The sequence below is a fragment of the Ornithodoros turicata genome, chromosome 7 (assembly GCF_037126465.1).
Source record: "Ornithodoros turicata isolate Travis chromosome 7, ASM3712646v1, whole genome shotgun sequence".
Taxonomy (NCBI): Eukaryota; Metazoa; Arthropoda; class Arachnida; order Ixodida; family Argasidae; genus Ornithodoros; species Ornithodoros turicata.
The window spans coordinates 43,345,783-43,368,201 of record NC_088207.1 but is presented as its reverse complement, the minus strand read 5'-3'; the positions used below and the strand labels follow the sequence as shown (position 1 = coordinate 43,368,201).

The 22,419-nt window shown below is 45.2% G+C and overlaps 1 protein-coding gene across 7 annotated transcripts in view; it reads left to right on the top strand.

The window, feature by feature from the left end:
* The window catches only part of LOC135401169 (S1 RNA-binding domain-containing protein 1-like), a 209,641-nt gene that overhangs the window by 157,981 nt on the left and 29,241 nt on the right, over positions 1-22,419 (top strand). For 4 of the 7 annotated variants that reach the window (XR_010424737.1, XR_010424735.1, XR_010424736.1 and 1 more), the window contains 9 exons: positions 18,107-18,288; positions 18,391-18,507; positions 18,574-18,702; positions 18,951-19,079; positions 19,160-19,309; positions 19,922-20,080; positions 20,618-20,835; positions 20,909-21,026; positions 22,166-22,313. Coding sequence is in view for 1 of the 7 variants with exons in the window: in XM_064633412.1 (XP_064489482.1) it covers positions 18,286-18,288; positions 18,391-18,507; positions 18,574-18,702; positions 18,951-19,079; positions 19,160-19,309; positions 19,922-20,080; positions 20,618-20,835; positions 20,909-21,026; positions 22,166-22,313 (1,171 nt within the window). In the remaining 6 variants the exon portion in view is untranslated. The remainder of the gene's footprint in view (positions 1-18,106; positions 18,289-18,390; positions 18,508-18,573; positions 18,703-18,950; positions 19,080-19,159; positions 19,310-19,921; positions 20,081-20,617; positions 20,836-20,908; positions 21,027-22,165; positions 22,314-22,419) is intronic. The other 3 variants (XR_010424741.1, XR_010424739.1, XR_010424740.1) reach the window with 3 other exon arrangements.

Here is a 22,419-nt window from a genome sequence, read left to right as displayed (position 1 = left end):
AGCGCGCCTCAGGAGCACAGTGACGTCAGAGGGCCATGTGATTTGGAGCGATGGAGATGATTGGTGCTGATCTGCCTGCCAGGTTATCCGCCTTGCTGCCGAAATGAGTATCCTACCAACGCCACCTAGACACAGAAGGCCCGCTTATTGCCTCCTCTCCCTCCTTCGCTACGTGAACATATAAAGTCAGAATTCGTCTGCTACTGCAATTCGCATTTCTGCGAATTCAAGAACTCGCAAATGATTGCAGCTGACTTGGAACCTGTAGACGTGAATCTGTAGACGAAAAGCGCAACACGCTTTCCAGAAAATCAGTCTTCAGAAAGATACGGGACCGTTTTGCGCTTTATTTTTAAGCATTTCCCATTTAGTAGGTGGGGACGTTGAATCACTACTCGCAGACGACGGTGGTTCGTCACCATGGCTACGCCAGCTGAAAGCACGTTCGTGATTGGCTACCGCCGTTGCAAACACGATCCTGATTGGCGGACTCTTAGTTGTTACGTCACTTCGACGCGTAAGCCGGCTTTTCTATCTCGGTGGCGTTGCTCCTACGGCGAAGGTCATGCGATCCTGTGGTGCGCGGTTTCGGTTTCGGCTCATTTGCATATAGCAAACATCATAGATGGCCATTTCAATGCACGTGTTCGTTTCGCGATTTTTTAAAACATAGAATGGCTTCTAGGATTATCTCTCATGGTGGTATCTCACTTTTGCCCTAAAGCCCCTCATTAGATTTATACTTCATGAATTTTAGGTAATCAGTCGTCCAGAACTTTCTTCGAGAGAATGTCCGCCTGGTCGAATAATTCAACTGCAAAAACGGCATCTATGTTGCTGTCATAACTTAAAAAAAAAAAATATATATATATATATATATATATATATATATATATTTGCGCATTACAAAAACATCCCGTATAGGCAATACGTAAACAATTAATGCAACTCACAATATTTTTATAACGTGTTTACCATAATTATGACACATGCCAGACGTACATGACACGTGGAAGTTACAAACAACTACTTTATTTTGAGAGGAAGAGTGGGGAGGTTCGTCACCAGAGGCGATACTCTACCCCATTGCTGGTGGGGATGTGGGGAATAAAATAATGAGCCCCTTCACAATAACGATCGAAGTCCGATGGTGTCCAGAAATGCCAAAAGAGCTTTGAGCGCAGATCGTTGCTGGGCTGGATTAGGCCAGGGACCAAGCAATTTCGATAGGGAGAATGGGCGAGATTCCAGCTGACTAAGAGACTCGGAGAGTGCGGTTCAGGAAGGTTGGCAGTGGGGGCAATGAAGAAGTGAAAAAGCTATTCACCCTGTTGCTTTCTGATATCACGTCTTAAACCTGATGTCTGCGTTGCCTGATGCACAATACATGGCTATATGCGCGGCGTTGCAATTTACGCATAGAAACTAGCGCTGTACAAAAGAGCAAATTGTCGAATGAAATAGAAATAATGAGAAAAAGTATTCGGAATGGCAGGTCGAATTAAGAACGAAGAATAAAGAACATTCAACGCTAAGCAATCTGTGCAAGTTTTGTCTAGCTGCATCTAGCATATGCAACTAGATCAAGCTAAAGAGAACGAATATACCCAGGGGAGCCAAGCTACTTAAACATGTCATGTCATAAACTGAGTTGCAAGTTGAGCGTTTGCTCTGTTAAGTTCCTGTGCTCCTGTCGCTGATTAAGTTCTAAAGTATGTACCAACTACCCAAATCTCCACCCTCAAGTTTTTGCGGGCAACTGAACACAGTACCAACAGCAGTAGCAGGTACACAAGGAGATTCAAGTTCAAGATGGCTGATGGAGAACACTCAAACAGTTTATAAGTTTAACATGCACAAGCTTTCCCGTGGTGGACCACGCTTCATCAGGTATATAGCAATATCAAGATACTCGATGCGTGTGTTGATATTTATTACGTACCTACAAATTTCTTGCCGCCGCATTGTATATTAAGTATCGGCCATTATAGCGTGTCTCTCTCACTTCGCGTATACTTAACACTAGACCTCCTGCAGATTAAACCCAGTTGCGTTCGTTAAACCAGCCTAGGGCACGTTCGCTTTCAGTCTGCATATTGACGTACTCGCCAGAGTTGCCGATCTGCATAAACAGCTCGCCCTGCACTTGGCCTCTGAAAGCCGAGCGTCGGCAGGCGCACGCACGTACGCAACCACCGCATGTGGGCATACGAGACTCTGGGGATTTGGCGTGACATAAGACCCGACATAAAGCTTGTTTTTACTTTTCAACCTTGTACTATGCGCCCTTCCATACACACAAAAAAAAAAAACGCGCCATAGCAGCACAAGGAATTTGGAAAGGGCAAAATAACACGTGTGCGTGGGATGTCACGCTTCTGTGACCATCAGATGGAGCAGCTAGTCTTCGTGAGCTTCACACATTGTACAGTATTAGACGCAGTCAATCCTCGACTTAGGGAGAGTTTCTTGAAATGTCGTTAATAAATCTAGGTTAGAAACGAGCGGAAGAATGCGAAAGCGTTAGAATGATAGGAGATGCATTGTGACGTGGGATTACGTTTATTTTTTAATTGTTTTTTTTTATAAATAATATAGCGCCTTCCACCATCGTTTCTGCTTTGTCAGCCATTCTCAAGAGAGACGTTAGTGATGAGAACGCTTGACTCGTCGTTCCTCTCCGCGAAGTACAGAACTCCCGATGTGCTGCACAAGTTGTGAATCATGCTACTGTACATCTGCCCTTCACTGTTCCTGCCTCCCGTATCTTTATACGCCGCCGGTGTGCTGCTCGTGCCCAAGCGTTCAGAGCTGAGGCTGCCTCACACAACAGTCACCTGCAATCAATCGACCTCCTTCACCGCCTCCGTCTCAACGTCGCCTGCACACCGCTACATCTGTTCAAAATGGGTCAATCTAGCACTCCCCTCTACACCAGATGAGGCGTGGTGGCTGATATTCAACACTGCATCCTACACGACCCGGCAACACCTTCTGCACCGTGACGCCCTCTGTCGTCGTGAATCCCAACTTGGCCACAGCACTATAACACTGGGCGACCCAGTGGGCCGTCACCACTGCTGTCCACGATCACGCTATCCCTTTACCTACGCAAAGGCGATAGCATACGATGCACTAAAACTGGATAGCTGAGCGAAAGGGCGCATTCGCACGCTGCTCACGCGCTCAAGAAATATGTAAGCCGAAACCAATGAATTCCCCGAAAAATCGCTAGTATCGACGTTGTTTTTGTGCTGGAATATTTTTTTATTTTTCGCTCGAAGTTTCAATCGCTAAAACAGAGGTTCCCAAAAGCGTCCGGAGTAAAATTTAAAAGTTAGGTATTTTATTTAATTAATGAGCGTATGCAAATGACCCACTCATTGCTCAGTTCTTGGCCGATGTCTCAGGGATGCTCACTGAAAGGAAAGCTCTTCGATAGCGCCACCTGTTTACGAATTATTTAGCTTTATTGTTATTACGAATTATTATTGAAGGCCTTAGTGAAACACCCGGATCATGCATCATTATTACTGCAGTATGTAAACAGCCAGAAAACGGAAAATGTCACGGTGCCCTGGAACGCAATGCACTACGCTCTTAAAACAGAACTTCACCGCATAACACGTGCCTAGCTAACCATCATCCCGAATGCGTTCTCTAACCTTATTTGTTGAAAAAAAAGTAGGAGTACGCCTCCTTGTGACATTTATGCAGTTACGTTAAACTTTAACTGTCACGAAACGGCGTACAATGCCTACAGCTGTGAGGTCAAGAACGACAAGCTGTTACCACCACCACCACCACCACCACCACCACCACGATCTATTTTTAAAGTGTAGTGGCAGTAACACTATTTAGGGGTATGGTGTAACACGATTGTGGATTGGGTCACACGATTTAGGGGCATGTGGAAGAGGGCAGGAGACACTTCATCGTAGGACTTCGGTCCGCACAGTGAGGCGAGCCATTATTCCATTTCACCACATTACCGAGAGCAATGGGGTTTCATCGCTCCCTGGCTATGAAACTCTCTAATCATCATCATTAAACTAAAGTTGTTTTCTCGTCGCTATCACGTTACACGATCTCGCTGGTTGCCGTTTTTGCTCATATTTTTCATGGTTGTGATTCCGTAATTTCCATTCGCTACATTTTCTACTCCACCTTCCAAAGCGAAGAAGCTTTTCCTTTTTATTTCTTTTTTTTTAGCTCTAGCTTTTTTTTCTTTTCTTCTTCTTCTTCTTTTTAAGAGCTCGGAACTAGTTGTCGAGAAGCATCGGGTTAGATGGCAAAGCACGATTTCAGGACACGTGTCTCAGTAATATTATTGGCGCTATCGTTGAGCGTACCTGCCGTGTAATAAGACATGCCGTTTCGATTTACTTCGCTTGCTGCTGCAAGTGAATACAAATTCCTTCGACAAATAATCAGTCGAAATCCCGCTCAAACAAAATGCCACATAAAGGCATCTTCCCCACATCAAAAGTCATACTGAGGAAAAGCACGCTTTACAGGAGCAACCGCTCTGTAACTTCCAAAGTGCTATGAAGTACACGCAGTGAAGCTTTCAACTGTTTAATCAACACAAGCTTTCGTGCAGAACCTGCACTTCATCAGGAGAAAACACAAAGTGCTTTGAAACTTGAGTGTAAATTCGTTGCGGCGAACAGCTTCTTTTACCACTTTAGACTACGTCGTAGTTTTTCTCGAGTGTAAATTCGTTGCGGCGAACAGTTCTTTTACTACTTTCGACTACGTCGTAGTTTTTGTCACTGTATATCGCAAGCCAAAATACTTACTTGGATGTCACATAGCCTATGCAATACAAGTACGCGCAGATACTTTTCGCCTAAAACCAACAACGCGTCATCCTCGTTCCCGCAAAGCTCCCGCACAACAAAGGCGACAATACCACAGAACAACACAACCTATCCTCCCGCAAAACTAACTTCGCAGAACCACGCGCGTACTACGTGCATCTACGACACGCGAATAAAAGCCTGCATTGAGAGCTTTTTTTTTCCCGCCACACACAAAAACAAAATCACTAGCAGCAACACCACTCGGTGTCCATGGCATGCAGTAGCTGCAACATACGCTGAACGAGGAAAAAAAAGGAAGAAAGAGAGGTGTATCTTTTATAGTTGTTTCCGGGAGCAAAAGACTGATCCGCGAGCAAATCCTTCTCTCGCAGCAGCTGCAAAGTTCTCACATGGTGATCCATTCTCTTGGTTTCTCGTCCGCAGCGTGGCGCTACGGGTGCTGACATGCGTCTCTATTGGGGTGTCTTCGCTACCTCGCGCCTTCATCTCCTTGTCAGCGCCATTGTGTTGTACGGGGTAACGGGTAATGCTGAAGAATGGTGCAGCGGCTTCATTATTCTTCGCGGTTGCCAGGCCGGGAGACACCCGCCTTGTTCCTGTCACGACACGAGGCGCCTGTGTCTGCGCACGGTAAAGACGGCAATTTTTCTTCCAGCGTAGGCGTGCGGCGAAATCCGCTTGTTTTGTGTGCTGTTCCCGGTCGGTCGTAACTGTATTTGCGAGCGAGCAAGGGAACGGGATAAGATACTGCGAGAATATGTTTGTGAAGGAATTTACTTTCTTTTATGCAAGGCTTTACTCGAAACAGTCGACGCTAGTAATAAAAACAAATAACGTAAATAAAAATAAAAATAACATACATTTCTTAAAACATAACTTCATCGCAAAACAGCCTGGTAACTAATTTCTCATTCCAAACCATATCCTTCTCTTTCGTGATTTTTCGGAAACTGAGGCGTACGCCCTTTTGTGACACTTATGCAGTTATGTTAGTTGTCACAAGAAAGGAGTACTCCCCGAGCCTCGGACAATCATCCTGTACAATGGTTGTCCTACAGCACGTCATGTGGTGGATCTCTGCTTTAGGAGTGTAAACAAAGAGATAAGATGCAGCTTTGGAGGCACTTTACTTGAACTTCATAAATACATTAAGCTCTCCAGCACGAATACATTACGCACTACAAAACGAGCATAGTTTATGTGTTACAGTACTGTGGTGTGGTAAACTCCGCCATTAAATTACTACAGAGGCTCACTTCAGCGAAATCTTACCCCGGTAGACGACAATACTCTGTAAGCGACCTGAAAGGTAACCATAATCAGTAACATAGAGAACAGTCGTACACTTTCAAATCAAATCAAATCCTTTATTGCAAATACAAGGTACAATGACAGCAACGGGGGCCCCGTAGCAGAGCTAGAGGAGGGGCCACCCAGAGTTAAATAAAATGCGTAGAACTGCTAGGAAAAATACGCATGAAACAGATAGGGAAACAACAGGTACAGGCAACTGAAATGGTATGTGCAGCAATTAACAAACACAGGAGATAAGGAACGGAAAAAAAAAACTCCTTCAAAACACTTCGAAATAACCAGCGTTTTTCTGAACGTTTTTTGTGCTATTAATATAGCGTTACACGCCCTTATTATTGCGCCAGCACAACATCAGCGTTCATTTCGTGGATCTCAACAACCGAGCTCTTTTCACCCATAAGTTTCCTCAATGAATTATGTGTGCCATGATTGTCACGCCCGCATCCACTCCACGCACCTCCATCTACAAAACGCCGCTAATCCACGCACCAACACTCTCCAACTACAAGAACCCCCACTTCAGAACTTCGCTCTGTACTTCGCCAACTACCTGCCGCGCCGCCTACAACTAAAAGCAGCGAAGGAGAAAAGAGGTTCACGCTCCTCTAAAATACACAAGCAAAGTAGAGTAATGAATTGGTAAAGATGCTCCACGCGAGAAATCGAAAAACACCATTAGGTGCTCAACTCGGGCAGATCGGGCAGGAAAAGGAAAGATGCTCTCTTTAATGAGCGGCTGTAAACAAGCGCCCCCCTTCTGGCAGAATGGAGCCAAACGAAGCGTCCGCTAATTGTGCTCCCCGGTAATTTATTTGCCAAGGAGGAAAGGCAGCAGGACTCGAGTTTCGCGTGAACCTCAAGGAAAGCGCTCCGTCAGGCAATCGGGTGGTTATTTAGTGACCCTCGTTAGCAGCCCCGATGCCCCGCTATCGCTTCTGACCGCGCTGTTTCGATAGTGGAGGGGTTCTTGAAACTAACGCAGTCGTTCGGTTGCGTGAGTCGACACATGGTAACAAAACTTGAAAACGAACGGTCGAGATGGTCTTGACCTCGTACCAGAAATTAATCTTGTGTTGTGGACAGTGCTCTGTCAGTAGCATGAAAGGAAAGCTTACTTTTCTTTAAAGCGGTAGCGTTATAGCGCCGATCACCATGTAAGTCCGCTGTTGGCTTGGTAGGGCCCACGTGACACCACGTGACAGTGATCACGTGATCACCAAGCTGTGTTCGCAGGTAGGGCGAAATCGTTTGACCATCACATCGAAAAAAAAACAAAAACAATTAACGGATATCACAACACATTAAATTGACTTCGATAAAAATTTAAAAGCATTACATGCAGCAAAAAGGTTCAGCAACTTAGGTTTTAATTAATATTCATGATTATACCTGCATACATTTTTATTTCGCATTTCTGTAAACGTATGGACATTAATACATCTCGTAGACATGGGAGATCTGTGTGTACGTCGAACCGCTTGTGAATGTAACAACACTCGCATTGCTGCGTTCGAATTAATATTACCCACCTGATACTACTTCAACGTGTGGTGAAGGCTCAGTACAGCGTTTAACGTACTTCACTGAAGGCGACGTGTATGATTAGTATGTACGATGCTATCGAAGTGCTGACTTCGAGGGCTTCGTGTGCCCCAGAAAAACGAAAACAAAAGTTCGCGAAACCTCGTAACAGTAGAATATCTTCTAGTAAAGAACCAACGTGCATGGGATGACACCTTCTAAACGCAAGGTGTCAAAAAAGACTCATGACCCGCAAAAAAAAAAAAAAAAGGAAATGTCAGTCTCATGTCACAGCAACAGGGTTTAGCGTAGGAGAAACCTACTCGATTGAGTTCCACCTCAAAGGTTCTTCTTCTTCCTACAACAACGTTTATTTCGGCATATTCTCTCCTCTTCTGCCGCCATAGCAGTTATACACCTCTCCCTTTTTTTCTTCGTCTTTCACGGCAGCCGAAAAACAGAGAAACAAAGCCTGCCCGCATGTTCCGCTTCTTTTATCTTCTGGGCATGCTTCTCTGACGTGTTCTCTTTCTTTTATCTTTTTTTATCCAAGAAGCAACGAAGCACGACACGACAAAAGGCAACAGAACGAGAAATAAGAGTCTGGCGTGTTACCGCATAGGAGGAGAGAAACGCGAGACCCCGCCCTCTAGCGCCGAAGCTTCGCAACTCTTTGCCCATCATGGTGTCACGAAACCCAATAAACAGGCGTTGCAAAGCGCTTCGCTTGGTGAAAACGCGAGGTTGACCACACCTTCTCGAGTATGGTGTTGCTGAAACGAAAGGCTTTGAAGAGAACCGTTTCTTGAAGGGGGGCGTGTGGTAAAGTTCCTCTCTTTTTAATCCTTGCGCGAGCAATGCGCTATGCCCTCCCGAAACAGGAATACGTATAGGAAGACGAGATACGTATGGATGCGTATTCGCGCCAGGCAGGCACCCAAGCAGCACAATGTACTGAAAGTCGTGTGCAATAGGGGTGGACGGGTAGGTGGAAGGCCTTGGACAGACCCGTGAAACTAAAGAACATTGATAAGACACATACCGCGTCCACCCCTATTGCACTCAACTTTCAGTACATTGTGCTGCCTCAGCATCGCACAACGCGCTGGAGGTCAACCACTGCGCAGAGTGACACTGTTATCGCTCCTAATTTACAGGAAGTGAAGGTGCGCACGCCTTTTTGTGACAATTTACGTAACTCTCACAAAACAGCGTACGCCTTCTGAGAGAGAACTCTGTCATTCGGGATGACGGTTAGTTAGGGGCGCGTGTGTATTGCCATCAATTGCGGAACCCAGGAGAGAGCGCGTTATGAGGTGAAGCTCTGTTTTAATCTGGTCTCGTCACCACCACCACCACCACCACCACCACATGGTTTAAGAGCGTGGCATAGCTGATGGTATGTAACTGGTATGTAAGTCTTGAAAACTGAAATTGAAATTGAAGTTTAATATTTTGAAATTGAAGCTCATTATTTTGAAATTAAGATAATGCCCATCAATATATGTATGAGATGGAGGAATATAATCCCTGAATTGCAGAAGCCAAGATTTGTTTTGGTAGCAGAAAATCTAATGATGATCCAACACCTAAAAACTATATTCAGACGTATCGATCCAGAATCCACTGCCCATAAGGAGGAACTTGAAGTTGGCAGCAGGGCCGGTGCTAGGGGTGTGCGGGGCCTGAGGCAAAGGCACATTGCGGGGCCTGTTTCACACGAATAAGTGCATACTTGATATTTAAAAAAAAAAGTAATCCCTGTGGTTGAGTGCTTCGTGCGCGGGGTCTATGCACGCGAACTTAAGAAAATAGAACAAGTTACTGCCAAGAAGCATTTAAGTTAAGATAATTTAAAAGTATTTGTAAGATACCAAGTTACTCCCAAAAGTAGTGTGAGTAGTGTAAAGTTGATAAAGCTGTTCGTAGCACAGCTCCTCGCTTCAGCATCTTAGTTTACCAGTATAATTTTGTATGTAAATTTGGGAGGTGTGCCACCGGCTGTGCTTCTCTGAGATTTTCCCTGGGTTTTCCGAAGACTTTCCAGACGAATGTCGGCGCAGTTCCCACCGAAGTCGGCTCAGGACGCATACTAACCCTCCCCCCCCCCCCCCACCGTCCCAAAAATTTATGAAGGCACCGAATGTGCAACAGCGACTGTTCTGTAAAACAGTTGCAAAACTCTCCCGTGGCATAGTGGTTAGGATGATGGCGTTCCACGTCGAGACTGGGAGGGGATGCGTGTACGTGTTCGAATCCTGGCACCTGTCGTGCTTTCTGAGGTTTTCCCTTGGTTTTCCGGGGGCTTTCCAGACGAATGGTCGGTACACTTCCCCTGAAGTCGGCCCAGGACGCATATTAACGTCGTGGTCCCCCACTCCTTCCTGCTGTCCTCTATCTGTCTGTCCATGTCTGTACGACGCTCATAGCAACAGTTGCTTCGTGGCGCAAACACCGAATTTAAAAAATACGTACCTGCTATGTGGTATATGCTTATGCTGGCGAAATGCAAATAATGTCCCGCACAGAAGTATATAAAATGGTATACAGTATACCACAAAGCACTCCTTTTTTCTTTTCTTTTTTTTTTTTTCGCAGTGTACACCCTCCGGTTATGAGTAGATGCGTCACTGCATGCACCCACCTCGCCGTGTGTTGTCAGTTCAACTTTAACCACCCTGTGCTTCCATTCCTACGCACGAGTGCTGTCTAACGACTTCTTAAAACTTTGAAGCCATCCTGAAGCCGACAACGGTACAAAAACGAGCCAAAAGTAGAACATGTTCTTCCGCTTATACTACCCACCAATTGCAATTACATCTGGAACAAAAATATACTACCACAGAATAGGTACGTGCGCTTAGAAACCAACCAAAATGTCTGCCGTTTGTTTTTCTTTCGCTTCTTTTTTTTCTTGGGTGGAGCCACAGTCATTCCTCTCTCTAATGATGCATTCTGGCGGACAATGGGTCCCGCCTCTAGACAGAGTCGCCGTCTTTACTCTTGCTTCAAACTAATTACCCGAGACCATCGCTTAATGTCTAGGCTACCGACCATCATTAATCCACTAGCAGACGTCCATTAAGTCCCAATGACGAGGGAGGTCAAGAGAATATTGGCCAAGCACGCTAACTCCAACTCTCGTCCCTTTTTTTTTTTTTAGCGAAGTGGATTAAAAGGAAAGCTCATTCTGTTTGAAATTGTATTGACTACAATGCGCCGCTTTGTAGATTCAGCGTGTTACGCACTTTCTGTGTAACCTTACTGGAAAGATATAGAAAACTCCGGCGACCTTTGTGATGAGAGCCGCTGATATTTCTGAACAGAGACTGTTGTGTTCTTCTGGGCACCGTCCTCATCATACGCATGGTGCAGTACATTATAACTGATAATGAAAGCTTGTCGTATTTACAGGGTTAGAGGCCGTGCCAAAGGCTTCTTGAGTATTAAGCTGTAAGAGTATTGAGCTGTCGACGTACAATATCCAAGAACACTTTAACACGTCAGCCCTAGCACTTCAAATGCCATGCCAATGAAGAGAACGGCATGCAGAAGAAGAACTGTCTTTGTTCGAAATATCGGTCGCTCTCGTCCTGAGGTTCTTAACACTTGCTTTATAGAGTTATTTCATTCACAAAGTCTATCGTGGAGGCATCAAGCAGCCTAGCTTGTTCGATAAAAATACGTATACGTGAAACCCTCAATGTTGGCGGGCCCCAAATTTTCGCGAACTTGGCGACGAATTTTGAGGCCACGCAAAAATTTTGGGAAAGAATTCACACTGTATAACGCAAGCGCAAACTTTCCGCAGATGGTTTGATATGTGAATAAATCGAACTCCCTTGCAGCCAGACTTGTACAGTAACTTGAGCAGAGTGTTTAACACAAGTCGTTGTCAACACCCTGCTTTCTCTCTATAAAACCGTTAAAGGGGTTGGGACACTTTCATGCATGTTGTTCATTACCTCATGGACGCATTGTACTGCATGCCAGAAAAGTGAGGAAAAAAGAATTTTTCTTCTACGTGTCATACTCAGCGAGATACAAACTCTCGAACACACTCCCGAGCGAAGCGCGCACATCACAGAGCTCAGGGCTGCGCCCATTCCCATTGGCAACTGTAAGCACGTGACTTCTAATGCGCTGCCTCATTGGCGGCGACGAGAGCTGTGTTTGGCAGAACCACATGAGTTTCGGTATCCGCTGTGCCCATTTTCTCCGCTTCTATTGCCCTCTTCGCTGTGAATCTTTCAATGCAGGTCCACAACGCTGCAAAGAAACGTATTTTACGTTTATCTGAGATGACCTGGGATGACCTGTCTCAACCCCTCAGGCCAGTCTCAGGCCAGTAAGATGCACCATGGGAAGTAATTCACCCCACAGAGTCATAATTATCGCAGATATTGAATTTAAAGTACGCCGCAAAAAGCGACCGTGCGGAACGGTGGGTGAGAGCGGTACTAGCCTGTGATCTGCTTGTGACCTCGCGCTGACACTGCACAGTCCGCGCTCGCTGATTGGTTCAGAGAAATGTTGCTGTCGTCTGCTGCTCAGCTGTTCGGGGCTCTGAAAAAGCGTTGCTCCTGGCTCGGTCATGACTCGGCCACTCCTTCTATCATCAAATTCTCCGGGGGAACTGGCAAAACTAGTTTACGGCGGCAAAGGGACAGGGTGCTGACCCCGATTGACGAGTGCTCCAGAACGCGGGGACTGTGTAACGTCATCGGTGACACGACCATCTCTATAATACATGTATACATCTCTGATATACAATGTATTATAGAGATGGTCGTGGCTTTTGCGCGTCTGAGATATTCGGAACATCTCATATAGCACGTCTATCTTGGGAGGGGGTGTAGCGCGCAGTGCCTCGGGTTTTGGACAGGGTTCGAAACCGGAACTGAACCGTAACCGAAAACCGCAAAAAATAAAAAATAAAAAACGTTATTTTTTGCTGAACCGAACTGTAAACATTTTTTCTCTCCCCTTAAACGAACCGGAACTGAACCAAAAAAATATATGATGCGGTAACCGGTTCGCCAGTCAGTAAAAATGTCTATACCTTCCGAGTCGATTGCCGCGCACCTCTCCCTGCATCGCTCAGTATCTTGCCCGATTCATAGAGCGGACAAATTGATAAACCAATAAGTGGTGAGTCCATGCACCCCCTACAGTCTCCCCTCCAAAAGGTTCATGACAACCCTGTACATTTTTGTGACTCGAGGTAAAAAAAAATTGTGCTACACAACAGCTACACTTTGCATTGTTGCCTCGGCTGCTTCCTTTCATTCAGCATCACAGTGTGAAGGCGACGTAAATTTTAATAGTTCAGTGATATCCACAACAACGCAGACCTCTAGCGACCGCGGGGAAAGAGGTTGGCGTGTGGTCCAGAGCAGCCTGGAGAGCCCAGAGAGCACTGGAGCGGCCTCTCGCCCTCTTTTCAACGGGGAGCACCGTGCCGGCCTGCGCGTGGGACTCTGGGATACTCTTATGTACCACGTGACCGCTTTCTTGTCTTTTTTTTTTTCTTTAGAAATTTGCGATAGCCTTTTGCAATGGAGTTCAATGGTAGGCTGTACGCCATTTCCCAGCACTTTTGGTACAGTAAAGGATGATCTGCTGTGAACTGCATGGTTTTTGTACCTATGAAGTGTAGAGGCGAGGGAGTAAGAGGAAGGAAGGAGGAGCACGCCATCGCCGGAACCCGATACAGTGAACCCTCGTTATTATGACCGTGGTCGTTCCCGAGAATTTTGGTCATAATGCGGAATTGTCATATTAACGAGGGGGATTTGCAGAGGTTTCATTGCATTGTTCCCCAGGAGTATGGTCGTAAAGCGCGTATGTCAGATTATCGGGGGTCATATTAACGAGGGTTCACTGTATTACCTCTCACATGTGGTACACTGATTAGCACAGCACACGTAAACCAGTTGGAACCGATTAATATCGGTTCAAACCATTATTTTGGTTGCGCCAAACCCGAACCGTACCGATAACCTTGAACCGAAACTTGAACCGAACCCCCCCAAAATAACTGCTCCGAGCCCTGGTTTTGGACTATGCATGAGGCGATGTGTTGTCTTATAGGGTATGCGGGCAAACCATTGAGACCCCTATCAGGCAGGATAAAAGGCCCGTGCCGAAAGCAGCAGCGAGAGAGGAACTCTTTATGAGGTTAAAGGAAAGATAAGGAGAAAAACAACAGAAGTTTGGTAACATCTCTAGAGCGCCTGTTCAATATTGGGGGTAATGTGTGCAACACAAAAACAAAGAAGAAAAAGAACGGATAGGCTATTGGACGGTAATCTTGAAAAGCAGTTGTTCCTGCACGTGGCTGTGAGACTGACAACTGGCGAGCCCTTTCGTCACCACCACCACCACCACCACCACCACCACCTGCGCGTGGCCAGGTGGTTAGCGTGCTGGCCATGTGACGTTGAGTCTGGGAGGTAACTGGGTTCGAATCACGGTGCCGGCTGTGCTGTGTTGGGCGATCGCCCCCCCCCCAAAAAAAAAAAAACAACAAGAAAAAACGTCAGTTTATACATTGGATTTCCCTCTCCTCCCTCCCCCACTACGCGCCTCGACAAAAAAACCACCCCCCCCCCCAAAACCGAGGGTCTGGATCCGCCCCTGTTTCAGACATATGTCGGCACAGTTCCCTTAGAAGTCGACCCATGACGCATATTCCTCCAGGGCGTTAGTCGTGGTGTTGCCCACCTCTGTGAAGCCGACAACGGCGAGCCCTTTTACGACCACCACCATTTACCACCACCTAGCATTTTGGTTTTGCCATTTTCAACCTCACGCTCCTCGTATTTCTTATTCCAAACTGGGTCAATTCCACAAACCTGTGGTGCGAGTTCAGGTGCGTGCGTGTACGCTAGCGCGTGCTTTAGTCGGCTGCAACGCATCATGTCATCCGGCAACACTGTGTACAACGCACTATGGTTATGGTGGCTAGATGAATATTGTCTGGTGTGAGGAGCGCCGCAGCCGAGGCGGCCCGTTCGCGGAAGACGCCGTCAGGTGTCGCGCCAACACGGATGTATGCGAAGATTCTCCCGAACGCTCCCGAAGCGCGTCTGCTGAACGGGCCGTTTTCGCCCGTGTGGCCAAGAAGTTTTGCGGAGGAAGGGAATAGTGAGGGGTAAATATCAATGGAAAACGAATAGCTTAAAACACATTGAAGATCGCTTATCCAAGCATGCAGGATCAGGTACTCAGCTTGATATGTCCCATGCGTAGCTCGGACGTGACAAAGAGCTAACCTCGCTCTTCAACTTTTATATCTCTTCCTTTTATCAGGTTATTTTTTTTTGTCAATTCTTACTTTTGGTTTGTTTGTTTTTTAATGTCATAGCAACAAGGCCGGTTGATCTTTCTTTTTGTTCCTCGATGTACAAAGTCTCCTATCAGTCAGTGAAGACACGATCATCTCCAAATTTCAACCTCGTAATGCCAAAACAAGATTTATTATACACAGCAATAGAAATAACCTGTTTCGTCCCCTCATCATGATATATATGTACATACATATGGACACAATGAAAACAAAGAACATCTGTACACGAGTCTGAATGCTCACATAAGTGTATTCACTGGAGACGCGCCTCCTTTGAAAATCTCTGCTTCTGCTCCGCTCTGCGCGAGAACGGTTAATGCTCTTTACGAGGAAGTGCATTCTCATCATAGCATAGAATTTTACAATGTTCATCGTGACATATTCACTATGGGCTTGACGGCCAACATCTCCATAAGGCTCCCCCTAGCCAGTGATGGGCAAAGTACAAAGTACTAGGCAAAGTACTTCAAAGTATTCATCAAGTACATTGTGAATTTAATTTGTATCACTTTGCATTTCACTGTTTAGTATATGTGCCTTGCTTTCTTGGCAAAACTTTAGCGAGCGTTCTTAACAAATGCTCTAATGCCATAATGTCCTAGCTTAAGTGCTAACCTGTGAATATGAACTTAACATAATTTGCAGTTACATGTAGAGAGGTAATCAGTCAACTGGGCTGTTCAGCGCTAAAATGACGGCAAGAGGACGAAAACACACAGATAGCGCTATCTGTGTGTTTTCGTTTTCTTGTTGTCATTTTAGCGCTTTTAGTAGGGTGCATTTTTGATACTCTTTTGTGACTTTTTGTCTGGAGTCCAGTTTGGGTACTTGAGTACTTGATGGGAAAGTACTCGGAAAAGAGTACTTTACGGTACAAAGTACACGGTTTAAAATGTACTTAAGGTAAAGTACAAGTACACAGAAATGTACTTAAAGTTACTTGGGTACTTGGTACATCAAGTACTGCGCATAGCACATGCCATGACTTCTAGTATAGGCTCTCTGCATGTCCTTTACGACATGAAAAGAACCTTGTGAAGGTATCTTCAAGTTTGGAGACAAGCTTGAAGAGTGTTTCTGAACGGTAGCGTAGGCCACCCATGTTGGATTCTTTCATGTACGATGACGGATGGTCTGCGCTCGTTTTTGCACGCTGCTTTTTCTTCACACTGGCGTTAGATGCTTTCTCAAGGTTCACCATTCCACAAAATAGTGCACAGCCGACGATAAAATAAAGCACTTCAAAGACGCGACAGCATCGTTATCCCACCCTCTGATACGTCACGCACGAAAGAACTCCGCCCGGGGGCTAGCCAGAGCACACAGAAACTAGCATACATCCGTGGAGCAGCGCGCCTGGTGGCCGTCTTCCGCAAAAGGCCCGCTCCGTCGGGTAGGAGGCTGCGGCCGCTCCTCACACCAGACAGTATTCATCTAGCCACCATACTATGGTTATGGTAGCTAGAAAGGGTGGTACCCCGACCGGCGAGAGAAGCGCACGCTCCCGCTGGAAGAAAGGCGCAGAGGGCGCTCCGAGCCGGAGGTATGCGTTGTTTCCCCAGTCGGCGGTACGCATTTCGATGAGTTTCGCCAATAATCGCGTTCGGAAGCATTTTCTTACGAGTTTATTTTTAGCCTAGACACTACGAACAGGTGCTACGTGTATTCCTGAACGATTGCGGGGCTTTCACATGAAAAACAATAACAACAAAATACAATTCGTACGATAACAGCCGACAGATCCTAGCGAGCGCAAAAAGCTGCCGCGGCTGCACCAATTCCATATTATACCTTTTAGTTATCGGCCCTTTCCTCAGCAATAACGGCACTTTACTGCACAAACAGGATACATTTATGACTATTTATGGCTAGAACAATCATACAGCCCTGCCCAGAAGTCTTGGCGACTAGCATAGCAGCTACCGCAACGAAAATAAAATAAATATTAAATAAATAATAAATAAAGCTTGTTTAAATAAATAATAAATAAGTAAAGCACTTGGCCTGGTCTTCCTGCGTGCTATATTAGTTTAGTCGAGACTGTTTGGACATATTCCTGCGTACTCTTCTCTGCTGCCTGTCGAGGTTTAGGCCCTTACGTACAAATAAAGCCTTGTGATCAAATAAATCTTGCACTCAGCACCTCTTAGTTCATTTCTGTGGAGATCACAACCAATTTGGTGTTTGAGGCTCGAGCACTGGTGGTCAACTCATGGAGGCTGTCAGGATGTAATTTGTACATGCTGAAAAATCTAGTGAAAGCTGCTTCAAAGGAAGCAGGGAAGAAGGGAAGGGTCCTTCTGTGCCGACGTATTCCCGGCGTCTACAGCTTCATCACCCATGTCAGGATCAGATGTATTCCTTCTTTTGCAAGGCACTAGCGACTCCATATGTTGCGGTTCCTCCTGTTGCGCTGAGCGGGCAGTTTCTTGGAATTTGTCCGGGAATTTTTGGGTCTGGGAGTATTGTGCGTACCGCATCATCTTTCAGGGTAGGCCGGTCATGCTTCATCGGTCGATCTTGACGTTCACGACAGGAGCGTTGGCGTAAAAGCGCAATCATCGAAGTGTATTTCGCAAACGGCCGAATGCGTTTGGAGAGGCATGTCTGCACTTTGTGTACGCTGATTCCATTCTTGAAACCTTTCTCTGCCCTGCGGAACGGCGAAGAGCGCGAACTTTCCAGTTGCGGAACGGTATCCGTTGCAGCCGGGCACAAAACAGTGTTTGACACGCTGCTTACGTTGTCCAGGCATTCAGGTGTCACCCCTGTGCGCTGAGAGAACTAAGTGGTCACTTGCTGAGAGACACGAAACGCTGAAAAGGCAAAAAAATAGACGCGCGGGCCGGGGACTCAAGCAAAACGTACGCGCGAACGCGGCGAACATAGCATACCTCAGACTCCCAGCGCCCACTGGCGCCGTCTTCCAGCGGTGGCGTGCTCCGATGTACGGGAGAAGCGGCGCGGGCGAAGTACCACCCTTTCTAGGCTTTCTAGCTACCATACTATGCTGTGAAAAAAGTGGACAGAAATTTTACTAGAGAACAGTAATATTTGTTGTTAGTTTCGATTTCTTTCTTTTTTTTTATTTTAGGCTAGGACGCGCTGTTTAGCGTTGTCTGTCCGCTACAAAGGGTACAGCCAGCCACTAGATCATCATCATCATCATTTTCAAAAATACCGTCCCTCTCAGCAGCGTCGTCTGCATCGCTGCATCGTGAACCTTTTTATTGCTTTTACCTGTTTGCTGAAAAGCGGCCTGGAATCACCCTAATGGTAATCCAAAGCATTTTGAAACACTCACTCTAGGGCTCCTTTGGCTCCGTTTCACTCAATGTTCCAGTTAACATAACGCTTCAGAATGATTTTGCTTTCTAGGCTGACAAAGACATTGGTGGCACGATTATATTGGACAGCTCTGACGACGAGCCCTCCGAAGACGAGGCGGGAAACGGTAGAGAGGACCCGGACTATATACCACTCACAATGGGCAAGGTAAGGCGCTCGTCAGGATTAAAAGTCGGGGGCAAAAATTTTAAATGTGCTCTTCTTTCCACGCAGAAGAAGCTGACACGCAATAAGGGTACCCGTTGTAAACAAACAAAAACACAAACGGTGAGCAGGAAGGTGGATATAGATCCAAGTAAGAAGAAACGCAGCTCAGCTCCAGCTCGGAAAAGGGTGAAGCCTGTACGACCAAAAGAAATATAGCTTCTAAGCACCTAAACTTCGTAGCAGAAAACAGACGACCAAGCGGGACTTGTTCGCTCCTCTCGTTTTGACTATCTGAAACGAATATACCTCTATAGATGAGAAAGTAGCCTGTTGAATACATTAATACAGTGTCATGCAATTAGACTCTAGATGAGGCGCACTACATACACTGACAGATTCAGTCTAATTGTGCTGTAACACTTCACATTGGTTTTTCTTTCCAGGTTGCGATTAACAAAGATGTGAGCACAATTATATTGGAAAGCTCTGATGATGAGACGGTAATAACTGAGGCAGGGAAATCTGCTCCCAATATAGCACCCGTAAGTGCAAAGGACATCATACTAGACCAGGTTTGACAGCCATGTCCCTTGAGATCCCTCCAACATTCCTAGTAAGGACTTTTCAATGTGTTTTCCTTCCTTCCACCCAGACTCCAGCTCCCACCCAGAGTCAAGCACCCAAGGATGTACGACAAAGACAGACAAAAGCAGAAACTGTACGTCGCAAAGTGGGAAAGAGGTCTCATCCAACGATGGAGAAAGAAGGCGTTGCAGCTCCAACTCGGAAAAAGATTAAACAAGTATGATTCTAATAGATTTAACTTTTGTGGGCCTTAAAGGAAAAATTTGCTCCCTTGCATAATAAATACGTTCGGCTCGAAACAACGGTCGTGCGAGCCCTTTCGCTGGAAATCGAATTGTTTATCAGTTGAAAGTTTATTCACTTGCTTATGGAGTTTTAGGACTAAATGAGTTGCATAGCATTTCGATGACCTCATACTGTCTAGATTACAATTGTTTGTGTAGCTATCTTCTACAGTGGGAACACATTTTATTACAAAACCTGATGTATAAGCTAAAAAGGCAACTTCTTTTCTCCTCCATTTCTGTGTCATCTCAAAGAGACTTCAGGTTCTCTGTCTAAGTTGTCACTATTTGTTAGTATTGGCAGTAATGCCTCTCAGTACTTCCCTGATTTTTGACAGTGTTTCATGGATGCGATTATTTTCTATAACTTTACTCCACGCTTCCATCTTCTTTCCTTTCTTTTGCACAAAAGTATTTTTCAGAAAAATAATTGGTCCATTGTACGATTGTGATTGCAAGGACAAAGCAATTACAGGGACTTTGCGCACTGGTATTATTCATACTTGGAGATCAGTTACGCCATTAGTATTCTACTTATATTTCAGAAGTCAGAAAGTGATCAGCAAAGGTCTGATGGGGCGTCCGATGCTATTGCATCAGATGTGTTGCCACCCTTGCAAGAGAAGAAAGAGATTGTCGTACCTTCTTTACCGTGTACCTCAGGAACGGCTTCAACAATGGACTCTGCACCTAATGACAGCATAGTAAGCTATACTGGTTTCATTGCCTGCTACACATAAGGGAAGTAAATTGAAAAGACTAGTAGAGTGTGCGACATTCAGATTCTTCGAATATGGGAGAGAATAATTGTATATTCAGTTTATTTATTTATTTACGTAGAATTTCATATTTGAATCGGAATTTGGATTCTGATTCGAATATTCAATTCTACATCCGAATTTTGAGTCGAAGTGATGTCTCTTTCAAACTGAATGTATTTGAATATTTCTGAAGCTGTGAAACTGTTTGTTTCATATTTGCTTCAGTTACATAGTTGCATTCATTTTGTATTTGCTTCAATTACATATAGCCACATTCGCTTTATATTTGCTTCACGTATGTATAACCATTCACTTTGTGGTCATAGCCAGTACATATTGTATTTGCCGCTGTTTTAAAATTACTAATATTTTAAAATCAATTAGTATTTCAAACTAACACACGTCCTCTGCGATGCAAATCTTAGATGACGAAGGATTTTAAGTGAGCTTGTTTTCACTGCATATTGTTGTTACTTTTAGATCGACGTTGATGCAGAGTGGGAAGCAAAATATGGGTGGAGAGTAGAAGATGAAGTTGCTGCGGCTACCAACCAGAGGGCAGACGTAGTGCGTAATGTAGTGAGACTCCTGGAGAAGGAATGCACCATTCCATTTATAGCACGTTACAGACGCGAAGACACAGGAGGTTTGATGGCAGACATCTTGCAGGATATCCAACAAACCCATAACAACATGCTGTAAGTGGTTATATTGTTCCAGAAGGATCATAACATTTATTTTACACACGTTGTGCTTTCAATTTTTTTCTAGTGCCGTCAAGAAGAAAGCCCTAGCGATGATAAAATCCTTGGAAACTGGAAAAAAGGCAGATGCTGAAACAAGGAAAATGATTTACAGTGCAAAAACGTTGGATGAGCTGGAACACTTGGTATGATGTCCACTATGTTGTGTGTGATATATGTGTTATATGTATGGTACCAGGTTTTCGGAGTTTATTTCTGGACGTTACCGGAGGATGTTTTACAGAGTTTTTCGGAGTTATGATTTACAGCTCAGTTAATATCCGAAATTCAGAACAAACTTGGCGACGCCACACAGTTGTGCAGGGAAAATGCAGTTGTCACATTTATTGCTTCAACACTAAAGAGACACAAGCTTACCAACGCATTTCCTGCAACGCACACTGTTAGAGTTTGGTAGTACTTAGGTACGACAACCTCTGCATCACGATCGCAGGACGATGTGAACTCCTCGAAATCGGGGTACACCTTGACACAGTTGCAGGGCAGCTTTCACTTGCATCCCATCTTGTTGTCAGCACTGTTACTAGTTGCCCTTACCAAAACACCACTCCGTGTGACCTCGGTTCGATGCTTGTTATAGTGCTTGGGTCACGTGTAGGACAATGAAATTGGGGAAACAAAGGGGGGAAAACCCGTACGGTGAACCCTTAAAGGGTTGAGATGGCCACCGAAGAGTTTTTCGGAGTAATCCGAATTGCCTAAAATTTTAGTGGAGTATGTTTTTTGGATTTTTTCGGATAAGTCCGAAAACCTGGAACCCTAGTTATATGCATATAGTACTGTGCATATACTGTGTTATGTGTTATATGCAATGTTTAGGGGCTTTTTGCAATGCACGGGAGTAATTCTCTGGGTCTGGGACTAAAGTGAGGGGTAATTGCAATCTGCAGTACCTAGAAGCTAAAGTTACTCCCCAGTTGACTCCGTTTCTGTGTGCAAAACATTGACGGAACAAGAGTTCTGATTCTGATCATGTACCGTGAGATCCGTGCTGTGCCACCCGTGATGCAGCTTAGGCTTAAGTGCACATAAACATGCGAGGAAAACGAGGACATATATTTGTATTTCGAAACAGTTGGTAGGACGTACAAAAATCAGAGTAACATACTGACTGTGTAACATGTGGGTAGATTCTAGTGCGCACATTTATTTGCTCCTGCACGTCCTGTCCTTTGTGCTTCATCTGGCGCGTAGCTGCAAGCATGGGACTCTTGTGCGAGTGCTTTTCATGTGCAAACATTTATGGTATTATGTGTTGTTGCAGTACGCTCCTTACAAAGAAGCAAAGGGTCGCTCACTTGCACAGAGAGCGAAAGCTTTAGGGCTTGAAGACGCAGCAAACAAGATCCTGCACGGCGAAGCCACAGTGATGTCGCTGCAGCTTGAAGATCTAGTTAAGCACGGCACTAAAGGTGGAGCATTTATTGCTTTGGTTAGCTCAGTTAGTCTATCATTTGACTTTTACGAGTGAATTTTTTTATGCTACGCTTCTCAGCTAAAGTTGCTAAAGTTGGTCAG